This window comes from Triturus cristatus, chromosome 10, assembly GCF_964204655.1.
Source record: "Triturus cristatus chromosome 10, aTriCri1.1, whole genome shotgun sequence".
In the NCBI taxonomy this organism is placed as follows: Eukaryota; Metazoa; Chordata; class Amphibia; order Caudata; family Salamandridae; genus Triturus; species Triturus cristatus.
In genome coordinates this window covers 555,098,440-555,114,427 of record NC_140593.1, presented here as the reverse complement: position 1 = coordinate 555,114,427, position 15,988 = coordinate 555,098,440, and the positions used below count along the sequence as shown (strand labels likewise).

The window sequence follows — 15,988 nt, the reverse complement described above, 5'->3', positions numbered from 1 at the left end:
CCCTTTACGACATAGACTGGCATTATGCAACCGTGTGATGACCAACTGTAAAACGGCTGAAAGTAAACCTATCGTGTTTGGTTTCAAACATTGTGGAATCATACCCCCAAACCGGTAACCGGTGTGCAAGGTATGATTGCACTCCCTCAAACTAGCTTTGTGTGGTCCCTGGTGTTCCTGGAACCAGCCTTATAGTCCCGGGCAGCTCGAAAGGGTTGCTGTCGACCAGGGACACATTTCTGCCCTCCTGCTGCTGAGCCAAGCTCGAGCAGGGGAAGGCAGGACAATAGGCCTCCTGTCACTGGGAGGTGGGACCACCTCTCAGACAGGATTTAGTGTATTAGGACTGGGTGGGTGCACTTGCCAGCGACAGTCTGCATGAGGGGCACATTTGGCGTTCCTGTGCATAGTCCAGTTTAAACCAGTCCTGGGAGAAGTTTGCTTCTGCTCTGGCACGAAACTGGACAAAGGACATGGGTGCAACCTCCCTACTGTCCAGACCATCCCATGGGAGGGTCCCCTGAATCTGTCCAACCCTCTCCTGTGGGTACAAATGGGAATACTTGGCTGTAGGACCCTAGATTCAACATGGACCAGATTCTGAACCAGAAACAACTGAACTTCGACCGTCTGGACACTCTGGACTTCGTTTGGGCCCGACTTCGTCTCTCTCTGTCTGAAGCATCATCTATGCCTGTGCACCATACAGGCTCTGGCTCATCAAGGACAATTGAAAATATCTCCCTTGGAGTGAAGGAGTCACACCCCTCCAACCGCTTGCACTGCATCACGATTGACCGGTCTGCTGCTCTTGAGTTCCTACGGACTCTGAAGTCTCCAGCAACACAGGAGGTGAGTTTCCTAGTCCCTGGAGGTCCGAGCTGCCCTCTCACCAAGTTTGAGCTCAATCCCTCGTGGGGGCTGCAATACCCGTACCCCTGTGCACTGCATACTTTTGCAATTGTATATGCTTGTTGGCGTTCCCAAAACAAGTGCACTGGGCTCCGAGTAGCCCCTACCTCTGGCACCATTTCCACCTGAGAACTGTGGCCTCCTCACACTGAGTGCTCAGTGGGCTGTTGCTTTGTGAAACTGCTCGAGGTCCCCTTGTGACTCCTGTGCCTCCGGCCCGTGGGTCCTCTTGAGGGTCATCCTTGCTTTTCTTGGGCCCCCCTGGTTGCTCCAGGCCTGCCCTGACTCCCCTGTTTAGTGAGTCTCCTGGACCTTGCTGGTCTGAACCATAACCACCTCTGACCCTCTGCGTGGGTTGCCATTGCCAAGGCTTGCTCGTGCTCTAGCCTGACACCGACTCCTCAGTACTAGACATCCTTTGTGGAACAGCTCGTATCCGGCTCCTTGTCGTCCTCGACGTCTCCTGGTCCCGGTGGCTGCAGAGTCAAGAATCCCCTCAATGCACCTGAAGCACCCGCCGTTGGTGAGCATTTGTCTACCGAGCCCCTGGTCACTCCTGAGTGACCCAGACTCTGTCCCCTCTGCTTTTAGGTACTCTTCAACAAGAATCCACCTTTGGATTCCGACAAACACTTTTCTTTCTTCCAGCAGTGGCTCTTCTTTGAAGTCCTCCATTGAGTTTGGCAGTTTCCGACACCACTTCAGCCCTATGCACCAGTCTTCCCAGGGATGGGTAACTCTGGTACTACGGTATCCACAGATGAGGTGGCTCTCCAACCTCTTAGTTACACGGGGTTTCTTCGAAGTCCACGCCGAAGGGTCATTAAGCTTTAAAACTGCAACTCTCTCATAGAATTGTACGGTGCACGCGGTCGTGTTCCCACACTGCACCTGTCCTCCATGGGGTCTCTGCTTACTCACCTTGGGTGGTTCCTTTGGGTCCCAGCGATTCTACATCCTCTAGACACTGTCTTGACTAGATACTTGGTTCTTATACCACTGTTTTAGTATATGGTTTGGTCCCACCCCTGGAGCCCACTGTATTAGTGCTACTTAAGATTGTTTCTGTGCTTCAGAGTTGTGTGCTTTGAGAGTATTTTCATGTAGATGATACGGTGTTTGTACTTTTAGTGTTGTATTAATAAAATCATATTTTTGTAACTACTGTGTGGTTCTCATTTCATTTAATAAATACTATAAGGCTGCATTCTGGTAAAGCAAGCTGCTTAACATTCCTTCAAGACTAAGCCTGAAGGCTGCTCTCCACAGCTACCACTCGGATAGCTTTTTAAGGTTATCTTTGAATGCTTAAAACCACAGGGTGGTTTGGATTGGTACAGGCTGCCCACTTTTAATTAGTGGGCAGCATATATCGGGCCTACTTCTCACAGTAAACCTATATCTTAAGTAAGCGGTGCATGCACCAACTTACACAGGCTGCAAAGGCAGGCCTGTAGTTCCATTTTGTATGGACTCTAATGGGTGGCATAATGCATGCTTCATCCCATGAGAGGCCTCTGGGGTACCTATGCCCTGGGTACATGGGTACCATTTACTAGGAACTGACGAGGGCACCCCAGTATCCAATCTGGAGTGTAACTAAGTACATAACAGTTTAGAGAGAAAGCAGATAGATTGGGGTCCTGATTAGCTGGATCCCAGTCAGACTAGCCAAAAACAGTATAGCATGAAGCAAAAAGTGGGGTTTAGTATAAGAAACAGATCCTACTTTCCTAGAATGCTTTTTCTGGTATTCCAAATTTGCTAGTCCCCTAGTCTAGCCATAAGAATACTGTCTGTACCTGCAAAATACTGGTCAGGTGGCGACCCTTGGTGGCGTTGGCAAAGATGCTTTAAAAGATGGGTGTGATGGTGGTAACCGTTAAAGCTGAGAAACCTGCCTGCTCATCAGTTATTTTTGTTGTGCCTGTTCAAGCGGGACTTAACATTCTTTCAGGATTTTTTCAATATGCAGTTGTGACATGAAAAAGTAAATTCCAGCACGGTCAAATTTGTTTTAAAAACGGTGGAATGTGAGAGTACAAATATAATTAGCGGAAGTGTTATTGTCAGTTAAATTTACAGTTCACTCCTAGTCTCGGTTAGTTCATGCAGGCACTGCACTGGCTTACTGCTACTCGTTCTGTTGGTGCTGCTTGTCTATTTGTTCGAGGTTTTGAGGTGTTTTTAGGTCGATCCTAGAGGCAGCACGTGTGCACTGCGAGGCATGATGCAATCCTGTGGGCTTTAAGCATGCTGCAGTTTTACCAAGTGAAAACACCGTTCTTCTGAATCGGTCAGCCTCTTAATTACCAGCGGGCCAGTTTGCCACTGTATTTTGAGTAGCGTACCCTTTGTTCAACCACGCTTTCAGGCACATACAGCGAAAGTGTAATCCAACCAATTAAGAAGCACTGTGGCAAAGAGTATAGGTGTCCGAAAACAAAAAGCAGCGCCTTTAGGCAGTGCACCGCACAAGCTTAGTGGGGATCTCACTGTGGTTTAATCTATAATAGCCCCGATATGAAAGATATGACCCAATAACTAGTCAACTGTGAAATAAACACGACTTCTTATCCCCAGTGCCAAATTTTGCCATGTCATGTGTTCCTGGGCACATCAAATAATGCACGTATGCCAAAGTTACTTTATCTGCCAAAAAATTTCACATTTATAAACTACTATGAAAGGCTATATGTGGCGATGGATATCTCCACTCGCTCATCTGCAAGCTTGGGCATCACTTGTGTTTTTCAAGGCTCCTAGTTATTCCAGCCTACGTCACAAATACCTAAACGTGATCCTGCCCATTTTACACTTTTCGCAGCACGTGGCTGATCCTCCAGTGATCACATCTCTTAACTTTCCCCAATACAGCACACTCTTCTCTCACTCGTGGCACTCACCAGTTACCTCACTTCACTAATACCTTATTCACAGCACAGCCAAGAAAATGCGCTGATGCACTATATAAAGGCAAGTTACTTTATAAAAAGGCAGTGGGACCTCCCTGTACAGACAGGACAACCAATGTTGCACATTATTTGCCCCACCTCTAGGCTACGAAAGGCATGGCATGTGCTTGTTCAAGTGCAGTGTAAAGTGCTGCCCCAGCTGTCTGTGTGCTATGGTGTTCTGGCAATGCTTGGAAGTCCAACAGGCGAGTAATTGATGATACATGGTCATGTCTGTCATCTATGCAGTGTGAGGTTGAAAGAACACAGAAGCAAAGCTACACCTACTTAACACTTGGTCCGATGCCTTCTGGCAATTAAAGTCATCTATCCATTTCTGACAAAACAATTAATAATGTGCTTGCATAGTCATTTATTTGGCTTTTTTTCAACAGAATATTAATGGTCTCCCACCATTAATTTACCACAAACTTTGATGTCTTTAATTGCTAATATAATGGATAATGTGCTGAATGGTTAAACACTTACAAGGTTCCAAAGGCGAGACCTGTTGCCTATGCCTGTGCTTGTTTTTAAAAGCTACACCCTTAAGTATTCTGAGCCGCCTTTGCAGCAGTGCATCAACCGGACTTGAAATTGTACACTGAACAGTCGGGCACAATTAGTGAAAATCTGATTGCCTTTGTAGTAATTTCTTTGACCGTATCATTTTAAATGTATGTTTCCTCCTTTTAGAACAAGGACAACAACACGTTTAAAGACTTATTGAAGGCCAATGCAGAGAAACCAGTGAAGCTGGAAGTATACAATATCAAGACCATGAAAGTGCGGGAGGTTGAAGTTACACCAAACAACATGTGGGGAGGCCAGGGACTCCTGGGTGCCAGTGTGAGGTTCTGCAGTTTTCAAGGAGTTCACGAATATGTGTGGCATGTGCTGGTAAGAAACCAATATATGGACGCTTTTTTCTAGCCTTTGTGGTATTACATTACCTTAAGTTCTCCCTGTCCTAGCATTCTGTTCCGGCAGAAAAGAGCAGATATTAAATGAATTGGTGACTGTATCGGCGATCATGTGTTTTTGTTAGGCCTTCTTGTGGGAAGCAGATAAAATATGGTGTCCTGATAGTACTTTATGCTAGCTACTAGAAAAGATGGCTGTACTCGGGGGGGTGGGGGGGGGGGGGGGATGATATTGACCTGGGAGTAACCATGCCAATGCATATGGACTTGACAGATATTTCCACTTCGAAGATGAAGACTTAACTGGTCAAGGTCAGTCTCATCTCCTTTCATTTGGGGGGGGGGGTAGGAAAGTAGGGTCTGCTTCTTATGATTACCACCACTTTTTGCTGAATTTAATACTGTTTTTGACTAGTCTGACTGAGATGCTGCTAATCAGGACCCCAGCCTATCTGTTTTCTCCCTAAAATGTTATATCATGTACTTGGGTACACTCCAGATTGGCTACTGGGGTACCCTCGTCAGTCCTTAGTATATGGTACCCATGTACCCAGGGCATAGGTACCCCAGAGGCCTCTATTGGCTGTAGCATGTATTAAGCCACCCATGAGAGGCCATGCAAAATGGATCTACAGGCCTGCCATTGCAGCCTGTTTAAGTTGGTGCATGCACCACCTACTTAAGATATGGGTTTACTATATCTAATGGTCATTACACTTAACTTATAAGTCACCCCTATAGTAGGCCTTGACAGTCCTGAAGGCAGGGTGCTTGGTTTAAGTGAGAGGGTGCCACTGCATGAGCAGGACAGCCCTGCAGCCTAGAGTCCATTCTCCCGGGTTGTTAGTGCTACAGCCATTTACGACATAGACTGGCATTATGCAACCGTGTGATGACCAACAGTAACACTTACAAGGTTCCAAAGGCGAGACCTGTTGCCTATGCCTGTGCTTGTTTTTAAAAGCTACACCCTTAAGTATTCTGAGCCGCCTTTGCAGCAGTGCATCAACCGGACTTGAAATTGTACACTGAACAGTCGGGCACAATTAGTGAAAATCTGATTGTCTTTGTAGTAATTTCTTTGACCATATCATTTTAAATGTATGTTTCCTCCTTTTAGAACAAGGACAACAACACGTTTAAAGACTTGTTGAAGGCCAATGCAGAGAAACCAGTGAAGCTGGAAGTATACAATATCAAGACCATGAAAGTGCGGGAGGTTGAAGTTACACCAAACAACATGTGGGGAGGCCAGGGACTCCTGGGTGCCAGTGTGAGGTTCTGCAGTTTTCAAGGAGTTCACGAATATGTGTGGCATGTGCTGGTAAGAAACCAATATATGGATGCTTTTTTCTAGCCTTTGTGGTATTACATTACCTTAAGTTCTCCCTGTCCTAGCATTCTGTTCCGGCAGAAAAGAGCAGATATTAAATGACTTGGTGACTGTATCGTCGATCATGTGTTTTTGTTAGGCCTTCTTGTGGGAAGCAGATAAAATATGGTGTCCTGATAGTACTTTATGCTAGCTACTAGAAAAGATGGCTGTACTCGGGGGGGGGGGGGGTCGGGGGAGGGGGGGGGGGGGAGGAGAATGAGTGATCCATCATGCCACTAATTTTAAGCTGCATATTGAATAACGCACCTTTCTGCATATGGGATTTATGAAGACTCCCAACAGTTTTTCCGTTGCAGAGGCCTCCATACAATGTTGTAACATTCCTGTATTTTTTTTGGTTGGATTTTTCAAAGCAAAACCTGAACCTTAGAGCAAATGCAGCCAATCAGGAAGATTTCACGTACATTCAGTTCCATAGTGTACAGTGCATAGGTCTTGTCCAAATCAATTTGCAAAAGTGTCTCTGACCACCCCCGAATATCTCGTCCTGCCAGAGTCCAGGCAATGTGTTTATTTACCTATAAAGTCTACTTGCAAGTTGTTCATAATATTGATATTTTGTCAGCTGTTCATTTAGAGCATCACTGCCATGTTGGAATGGGGTTTCAACTATTCACCATGTTTTTGTTGAACTTTTAAGAGAGGCACCACTGAATATATTCATTTTGTTTCACTATATCCTTTTTAATATCAACCTCCTTTCAAAGCGGTCTTACAGCAAGTATGACTGTTAAACCCCCAAAAGCATCAACCTACACTTCTTTCAAGTAAAACTTTCACTCAGTAGTGCTCTTAAATAATTTCCACCAATGGCTCTCTACATAGTGGTTTGCCTTTAAACAACCTATTATATAGACCTCTTCAACAAAAGTTGGCATAGTTCAACTCTGACCTGAAACTGAACACATACGCTACAAGACACAATGGAATTCCATAGAGCTCTTGAAAATAGTCTGAATGTTGTGACCTAGTATGCGTGCCAGATGGCTTAATGCGAACTTCAAAGTTCTGCCACCTTGACAAAACACCTCATTGAAAAGGACGATGACCTCAAATTGCACTTTCCTTTGAACAGGCAGGAACAGCTTTGCTTTCTCGAGTTCATCAAATTTCACAGCCTCCACAACTCAATCAAAACTGTCTTTACCTTGATTATGATAAAAGAAAATCAGTGATCTAATCAAAGCTATAAATATAACCGAATTGCTGGTAGATCGCTGCCCGCCAATCTTTTTCAAATGCATTCTTATAATCCTCTGCTGGCATACTGACCAAAGCAAATATTTTTTATTTATCAAATTGCTATTTCCTGATGACCTGAAAACACTTTTGCATCAAATGGAGAAGCAGGGACTGGGCTATTTGGCACATTGAAGACTACCAACTGAAAGGGCAGCCTTTTCACAGATCTTTACCTCAATTGAACAAAAACACACTCGTATTAGAATGGATTCAGACTTGAAAGTGTCCATCTAGGCGATTTCCTATACAAATAGATTCTAATAAGAGTTTCTGCAGTACTCCTGCTCGATCTATCATGTGTATTGACAATATTTTGACACAGCCAGATTTTGATTCAAATGCTAAATGGCGAAATCCAGGTCACGTTCCTCAGTTGTATAAACACCTCACAGACTGAGCCAAAATTGTCACATTTCCTTGTTCTTTTTTGCCAGTCTTCACTGTGCATTTTGTTGTCTGCCCTTCATTTTATAAACACTTTTAAACTTTCTTATAGGTGTGCTGATATATAGATCCTCTCCAAACTAAACTTTAAAAACCTTCAATCAATCAATCAAGGAAATTTATAGAGCGCACTACCTACCCGTAGGGTCTCGAGGCGCTAGGGGGGGGGGGGGTGCCGCTACTGCTCGAACAGCCAGGTCTTGAGCTTCTTCCTGAAGGAGAGGTGGTCTTGGGTCAGGCGCAGGTCGGCCGGGAGGGAGTTCCAGGTCTTGGCGGCCAGGTAGGAGAAGGACCTTCCTCCAGCAGTGGTTCTGCGGATGCGTGGGACGGTGGCGAGGGCGTGGCTGGCGGATCGGAGGTGGCGTCTGGGAGCGTAGAAGTTGATTCGGTTGTTGAGGTAGCTCGGGCCTTGGTCGTGGAGAGCTTTGTGTGCGTGGGTAAGGAGGCGGAAGGTGATTCTCTTGTTGATCGGGAGCCAGTGCAGGTCTCTTAGGTGTCCGGAGATGTGGCTGTGACGTGGGATGTCGAGGATGAGTCTGGCTGAGGCGTTCTGGATGCGCTGGAGTCTCTTCTGGATCTTGGCGGTGGTTCCGGCGTAGAGTGCGTTGCCGTAGTCCAGTCGGCTGGTGACGAGGGCCTGGGTGACGGTCTTCCTGGTCTCCGTGGGGATCCACCAGAAGATCTTCCGAAGCATGCGCAGGATGTTGAAGCACGATGAGGAGACGGCGTTGACTTGCCTGGTCATGGAGAGGGAGGAGTCCAGGATGAAACCCAGGTTGCGTGCGTGGTCTGTCGGTTTGGGTGCGGTGCCCAGGGCGGGGGGCCACCAGGAGTCGTCCCAGGCTGAGGGCGTGGAGCCCAGGATGAGGACCTCCGTCTTATCTGAGTTCAGCTTCAGGCGGCTCGTCGTCATCCACTCGGCTACCTCTCTCATCCCTTTGTGCAGGTTGGCTCTGGCGGCGGCGGGGTCGTCGTTGGTCAGGGAGAGGATCAGCTGGGTGTCGTCGGCGTAGGAGATTATGTTGAGGTTGTGTTGGCGTGCGATGGCCGCGAGAGGGCTCATGTAGACGTTGAAGAAAGTCGGGCTCAGTGAGGATCCCTGAGGGACGCCGCAGATGACTTCGGTGGCCTCTGACTTGTACGGTGGTAGGCGGACTCTTTGTGTTCTTCCGTTGAGAAAGGAGACGATCCATTCCAGCGCCTTCTCCTGGATTCCGACGTTGCTGAGGCGCTGTACTAGGGTGCGGTGGCAGACCGTGTCGAAAGCCGCGGAGAGGTCTAGGAGGATGAGGGCCGCTGTTTCCCCGTTGTCCATCAGGGCTCGGATGTCGTCAGTGGCGGCGATGAGGGCGGTCTCGGTGCTGTGGTTGGCCCGGAATCCAGACTGTGATGGGTCGAGGGATCCATTCGTCTCGAGGAAGGCGGCCAGCTGCTTGTTGACGGTTTTCTCGATGACTTTGGCTGGAAACGGTAGTAGAGAGATGGGGCGGTAGTTCTTGAGTTCGGTGGGGTCTGCTGTGGGTTTCTTGAGTAGAGCGCTGAGTTCGGCGTGCTTCCAGCTCTCGGGGAAGGTGGCGGTGTCGAATGAGGTGTTGATGATGTCCCGCAGGTGGGGAGCGATGACAGCGTCGGCTTTGTTGAAGACATGGTGAGGGCAGGGGTCTGTCGGAGATCCGGAGTGGACGGAGTTCATCGTGTGGACGGTGTCGTCGGTGTTGACCGGGGTCCAGGCGCGGAGGATGGTGGTGGGTGGCGTTGCTGCGGTCGTGGCGTGGGTCGGATGGGTGCTGAAGCTGTTGTGTAAGTCCGCGATCTTGTTGTGGAAGTAGGAGGCGAGGGAGTTGCAGAGGTCTTGCGAAGGGGTGATGTCGTTGCTTCCGGCGTTGGGGTTGGAGAGCTCTTTCACGATGTTGAAGAGTTCCTTGCAGTTGTGAGCGTTGTTGTCCAGTCGGTTCTTGAAAGCCGTCTTCTTGGCGATGCGGATCAGTTGGTGGTGTTTCCGGGTGGCAAGCCTGAGGGTGGTCCTGTTGTCCAGCGTGGGTTCCCTTCTCCAGGCTTTCTCGAGGGCGCGGCAGTACTTCTTGGAGCTCTTGAGTTCGTCGGTGAACCAAGGGGCTCTCTTGCTGCCGGGTCTGCTGGGCGGGGTCCTCAGTGGGGCGAGTTCGTCCGCGCAGTCGCTGATCCACTTCGTGAGGTTGTCGGCGGCCTGGCTGGGGTTCGCTGAGCTGGCCGGAGGGTGCTGGCTCAGGGAGGCGGCGAGCTGGTCGGCTGTGATCTTGTTCCAGCTTCTTCGGGCAGCCTGTTGCTGGTGGTGGTGGATCGTCGTTCTTCTGAAGGTGAAGTGGATGCATCTGTGATCCGTCCAGTGGAGTTCTGTGGCGTGGCTGAAGGTGATGTCTTTGCTGGATGAGAAGATGGCGTCGAGTGTGTGTCCGGCGAGGTGGGTGGGGGTGGACACCAGCTGCTTGAGTCCAAGGTTGGCGAGGTTGTCGAGCAGGGTGCTGGTGTTGCAGTCGTTGTTGTTCTCCAGGTGGAAGTTGAAGTCCCCCAGGAGGATGTAGTCGGCGGAGGGGAGGGCGTGCGGGCTGACGAAGTCGGCGATGTCCTCGCTGAATTGAGTGCGTGGTCCCGGAGGTCGGTAGATCAGGGTGCCTCTGAGGGTGGTCTTCGGGTCGGTGTGGATCTGGAAGTGCAGGTGTTCGGCGGAGGGTGGGGAGTTGTCGGTGCTGGTCGTGATGCGGATGGTGTTCTTGTGGATGATGGCGATGCCTCCTCCCATCTGGTTGGCGTTGCGATCCTTCCGGGTGATCTTGTATCCTTCTGGGATGGCGATGGCGATGTCGGGCGTTGAGGAGGCGTTCATCCAGGTCTCCGTGATGAAGGCGACGTCGGGGGCTGTGGTGTCGATGAGGTTCCAGAGTTCGATGGCGTGTCTGTGGACGGAGCGGGTGTTGAGCAGGATGCACTTGAGGTGGTTGCTGCTGGTGTTCGGCATGGCAGGTGCTGGTGTCGGGCAGGTCCGGATGCAGGTGAACTTGCAGGCGTGGCAGCTGAAGGGCCCGTGGGTGTGCTTCGGAGTAGCTCGGTAGCATCCCTGGGTTCCGCCGGTGTTGAGTGCGATGAGGGTGGCGGCGTTGTACGTCAGGCGGGTCGGACGGGGTCCTCGGGGGCCAGGGGTCCTGGCACTGGGCGCGGTCCAGGCGCGGACGGGCGTAGACGGGCTTGCCTTTGGCGCGCCTTCGGCGCACAATCGGCGCGCCCGCTGCGCGTGAACGCTGCGCGTTCGCACGGTCGCCATATATGGCGAAGTGCGCGGGTGGGCGGGGCAGCTGGGAGGCGGGAGCGGGGAGGGATACAGAAGGCAAAAAGGGGCGGGGCTTAGCGGCGGTGGCGGGAAGCGGGGAGCGGGGTGGGAACAGAGGGACGTAATATGACAAAACTGGCACTAAGGCAAAAGACGAAAACACACAGAAAAATGGAAACAGAACAAAATATGGAAAACAAACGACAGCAGGGCACAGGAGCAACCACGGACCTCGGGCTCGAGGGAGGGGGCGTGGTCAAGCGGCAGCAGCCGGGCAGCGAGGCACAAGCGGAAGGGGCACACGCAGCAGCTGGTGGCCGTGCGGCGCGGGGGTGTCCCACAAGTAAGACTTTAAGATCTCTAGCTTTTTGACAGCTGACCAGTGGATGCTAAGACCATCTTCAGCTTAAGACATCTTAAACCTAAATGCATGTGAATCATGGCCACAGCTTGGATCTGTTTTCGCATGTCCTTGGATGAGAAGGCTGCCAACAAGCCCAATGAAGACTGTGAAGGGAGCTCGTTATAATGGACTTTAACCTCAAACCCAAGTTAGTAATATGAATAGATGTTTTGTTTACAATGAGCATGCTAGAACACAACATCCCTACTTGACAGGTTCTCACAGGGCTCAGTCACAAACATCTTGTGTTGACACTTGATTTTGCAAATGGACTTTGCATCAAACATCTAGACAGTTATACGTCAAGCCACAGTGAAACCAGATTGAGGCATTCAGAAAGCCCTGGGCACAAGTAGACAGGGTAAAATGTATTCTATCAATTCTCTAAACTAGTTAAGTCTCTCCTTCAAAACCTGCATTGCTCACTGGGTGATGATGGATTGTCACCAATTTTTGAATCTACACTCTTACTGTGCTGCTACATGCCTACACGACTGAAGTTTACCCTTTCAAAATACTCTGTTAGGAGCTTCTGTGCTGTATGGAAGATCTGATTTATACCAGCCATGGTATGTGTGCATATATTGTCTAATTTCTTGCATTAATGTCCCAACTGTTTCCCGCAGCGAAACCCATCAAGCAAGCATTACAGAAGTGTCCAGTACAAGTCCCCAGTCAGGGAGCCCAGGTTTCAGTCACGTCCCACCCAATGATTGTATATGCAATCTCTACAACCTCTTTGACTTAGCTGTCCTAAACATCTCCCACCTCCCCCTTTTTACAGAGTTACCTAGCCCACTATCTTCCCCTCTAGCACCGGCATCTATTCCCGAACCACCCATAGCTTAACAAACTTGTATGTGCATCCCCAGTCCTTGTAGACTTCCCATTCTTGTATCCTGGGGGCCGTTTCGCTCCCATATTTATGTAGGATCTCTTTTGGCCACCATGCGTTCTAAATTTACCAGACCAGAAGTTTCTCATAGCAGGTCAGATTCATAAGGCCCCAAATCCCTTGGAAAGCACGTTTGCGTTGCAACTCTATAGGGGTCCTTAATGCCTCTTCTGGCGCGCTTGCAACTGCCTCCCAAAAGGTTCTAAGTTTCGGACAGTACCACAAAGTATGCATAAGTGAGCCTGCCATACCACAGTGCCTGAGGCATACTGCATCACCCACCTTCCCAATTTTAAACCGCATGAAGCGGTAGCTCGCCTAAATGTCTGCTTCCCTGGGTGCGGCTCCTCCGTAATTGGTGGAGGGTCATCCCCCCACTAAGTCAGAGGATAATAAAATTATAAGAGAGCAATTATCTTTTTTTTTTTTTTCTTTTTTTTTACACTGACTGAGTCAGGTAGTCTTGGGTGGGGCCAGGCTTGGCAGGGAGGAGGGGGTACTGTGCCCTGTAAAGTGCGCATGTTGATTTGGCTGACCTCTTATTCCATCTTTTCCCGTGCTCAAACACCACAAACAAGTCATGCACTTCTCTCTCTAAACGGTCCTTGGAAATTTGTTAAACCAGCACCAGACTTCTCCTAATGCCCCACCTTTATTCTCTTTTCCTTCCAACTGGATTTGCTCCCACCAACAACTTCATCCATGCTAGAGACATCTTTGTGTTGGCCTTCCTCATGACGCAAAACGGAATTTGTTTAGTAACATTATTTTCTGTAGTAAAGTACACCCAAACCAAATCTCTCACCATGCTTTCATCACCACCTCTCTTGTCAACTACCATTTGAATCACCCCCTTCACCATGTGATCATCACTCTCAGCAATGTCATTGGCTTGTGGGTTGTATGAGGTGCGAGAATGCAACATACCACAAAAGTTGAGATACTTCATCATTTCCTTTTGATGTAAGTTGGATGGCATTATCAGTGATTATCTTCACTGGGTATCCTTTATCTTTAAACACCTTATTTAAAACTTTAATGGTACTCTTTGTATTAATCTTTCATAATGTGACTTATCATTCTTTGGTAGGCACTCGCTGCCGTCACGAGGCCAAACTGCATTTGGGTTAACTGAAACATCTTCAGTCGTAATAGGTGCCGTAAGATATTTAGATTCAGGGTGCAATTTAATCTGGTGATGGGCACTCAAATCAAGCATCCCCCCCCCCCCCAACCCCCCACCCGAGCAACAACACAAATGTATTAATATTGGGAAGGGGATAGTTTATCACAACACTGTTTTGATTTAGTGTGCGCAGATATACACGGAACCTAAAACTGCTGTCAGATTTTCCCATGATGACCACTGGAGAAATCCAAAAAGGTGCCTCTATGGGCTGTTGTTCCCCGTTTCACCATTTTGGTTGACCTTTTGTATTGCGTACTTTGTGTTGAACCTGTACAGCGCCTGGTTTAAGCATTATTTTGTGCGCATATTTAGGTAACCCAATATCCGAAAATACCTAATTCACCCCCTCACAATTTCTTCTACAGTGACTTCATCCACTGCCATGACCTGATTGGATGCTCTCGGACTGATGAGGACTGATAAGGATATGAAAATCATACTGTTTCCAACCCAATATTGGAGGTCCCCTCTCTGCAACATACACCTTTCCATGATCACACCTCCCTTGAAATTCATTATTTGTTAACATATAACCCAAAATATCAATCTTCTCACCTTGATAAGCACCAGGATTGGTATCTTTTGAAAGGAAACGGATTTTCGGCCAATGCATCAAACATTTCCTGGGGAATGATGGTAAATAGAGATCCTGAATCCACCATCAGTTGTACAGCTTCTTCCTTGATTTTTAAATGCATCACCTTCCCAGACCATCTTGCGTATCAGATATGCAGAATACTCATCATCCCTCTTGCACTCTTGTATGGATGCCACTTTGGATCTGTTATTGACATTGCACATTCAGGCAAAATGCCCCTTACGACCACATTTTAAAGTCTTTCCCTATAGCATAACAATGTCTGAATTCAGAATTGTGAAAACTGCTCCTACGCCTTGTACACACTTTTTCCAACAGTTTGGGAGCATTTGAGTTGGCTCCACTTCTAGAGTATCTCGCTCTAGCTATCCCTTTCTTGTTGTTCTTGTTATACCCTTTACTAGTGGTACTGAGTACCTCAGACTCCTTTTTGCTCGCTCAATGCAATTCACACTATTACTCCCATCTTTCTTCATTTCCTTCATACATAAATCTGATTGCGCAACGATTTTGCAATCTCAATAGCATCTATCTGAAAGAAACAGTTATAGATTCCTTTCCTTCAAATTACCCCCAATCGTCAGACTGGATCTAGAAAGTTTTTCGTCAGCAGTACCCCTGCGTGTCGGAAGGTGGCGTTGGTCGACTCCACGTTTGGCGTCGTGGTCGCCAGGATGACGTCGCGGTAGCTACATAGAGACTGCCCTCGCGCACTGACGTCCGTTCTTTCTTTCCGCGCCTGCAAGCGCAGATCCAGAGAAAGCAGTACATCCAGTCACTTATTGACTGACTTAGTTCTCAAATTAGTTTTGAGTCCATCGATTCCTGGTGCATGAGGGCTGCGCGGATTCAAGGCCTGCAGTTCCGGTAACCGACTGATATTGGTAACGGACCTGCACCGCGTGTGCTTCTATTGCCTGGAGCACGACTACAACCCCAAGTCGTGCTCCGACTGCCGGACCATGGCCCCGAAGTCTTTGCAGGCGCTGTCCCAAAAGCTACTCTAGCCAACACCATTCTTCGTCTAAGTCTTCACACTCTGGGTCAGGTAAGTCGAAGCATAAGAAGTCGAAGAAGCATCGTCGCTCTGACATCTTCCCGTCCATCAGCAGACGCGACGTAGGATGCCGGTGATGCCCTTCCCACGGCTCCGCATGCGGAGCCCGCTGGGTCGACTTTGGGTTTCCCTCCCTTTCAGTGACCCAGTACGACCCCTGCCCAGCTTCGGTGTTTCTACAAAGCGATGTATGCCATCTTTGGGCAGCCTGACTCCACCGGCACGCCTTGGGGCCCCGCGGACTTGGCTGGGGGCCCTGGGTCTTCGGCACCTGCGGCTCCGGCCTCGGTGCCACAGGGTCCCCTTGGATCCAGGCCTGGATCAGATTCGGCACCGGTCGACCTTGTTACCCCTCCCTGGCGCCGATCCCACCGGCAACACGTCCGCAACCGGCGTCGGCTGTGTCTCCAGCCGGCGTCTACCCTGGCCTCCACCTCGAGGTAGACAGACCAGCGTTGGCCTGGTACTTTAGTCCCCCTGTTCCACCCTGGCTCTCTGAGACCAGATTGGCAGCCAGAAATGGGTGAGGAGGACTGGGAGTGGTCTGGGGACCCTTTAACCCCTTCAGTGCCCATGACGAGCTGGACTCGTCATGGGCCGCGGTGGCGCTGTGCCCATGACGAGTCCAGCTCGTCATAGACCCCGCCCGCTAATGCAACGGCCGGCACTGG

General features: G+C 49.1%; 1 protein-coding gene across 1 annotated transcript in view; it reads left to right on the top strand.

Annotated features, from left to right (window-relative positions):
* Positions 1–15,988, top strand: part of LOC146789715 (Golgi reassembly-stacking protein 1-like) — a 258,173-nt gene that overhangs the window by 68,683 nt on the left and 173,502 nt on the right. The window contains exons 2-3 of the mRNA XM_085632047.1: positions 4,563–4,766; positions 5,910–6,113. Of these exons, the coding sequence (XP_085488173.1) occupies positions 4,647–4,766; positions 5,910–6,113 (324 nt within the window). The 5' untranslated portion in view covers positions 4,563–4,646. The remainder of the gene's footprint in view (positions 1–4,562; positions 4,767–5,909; positions 6,114–15,988) is intronic.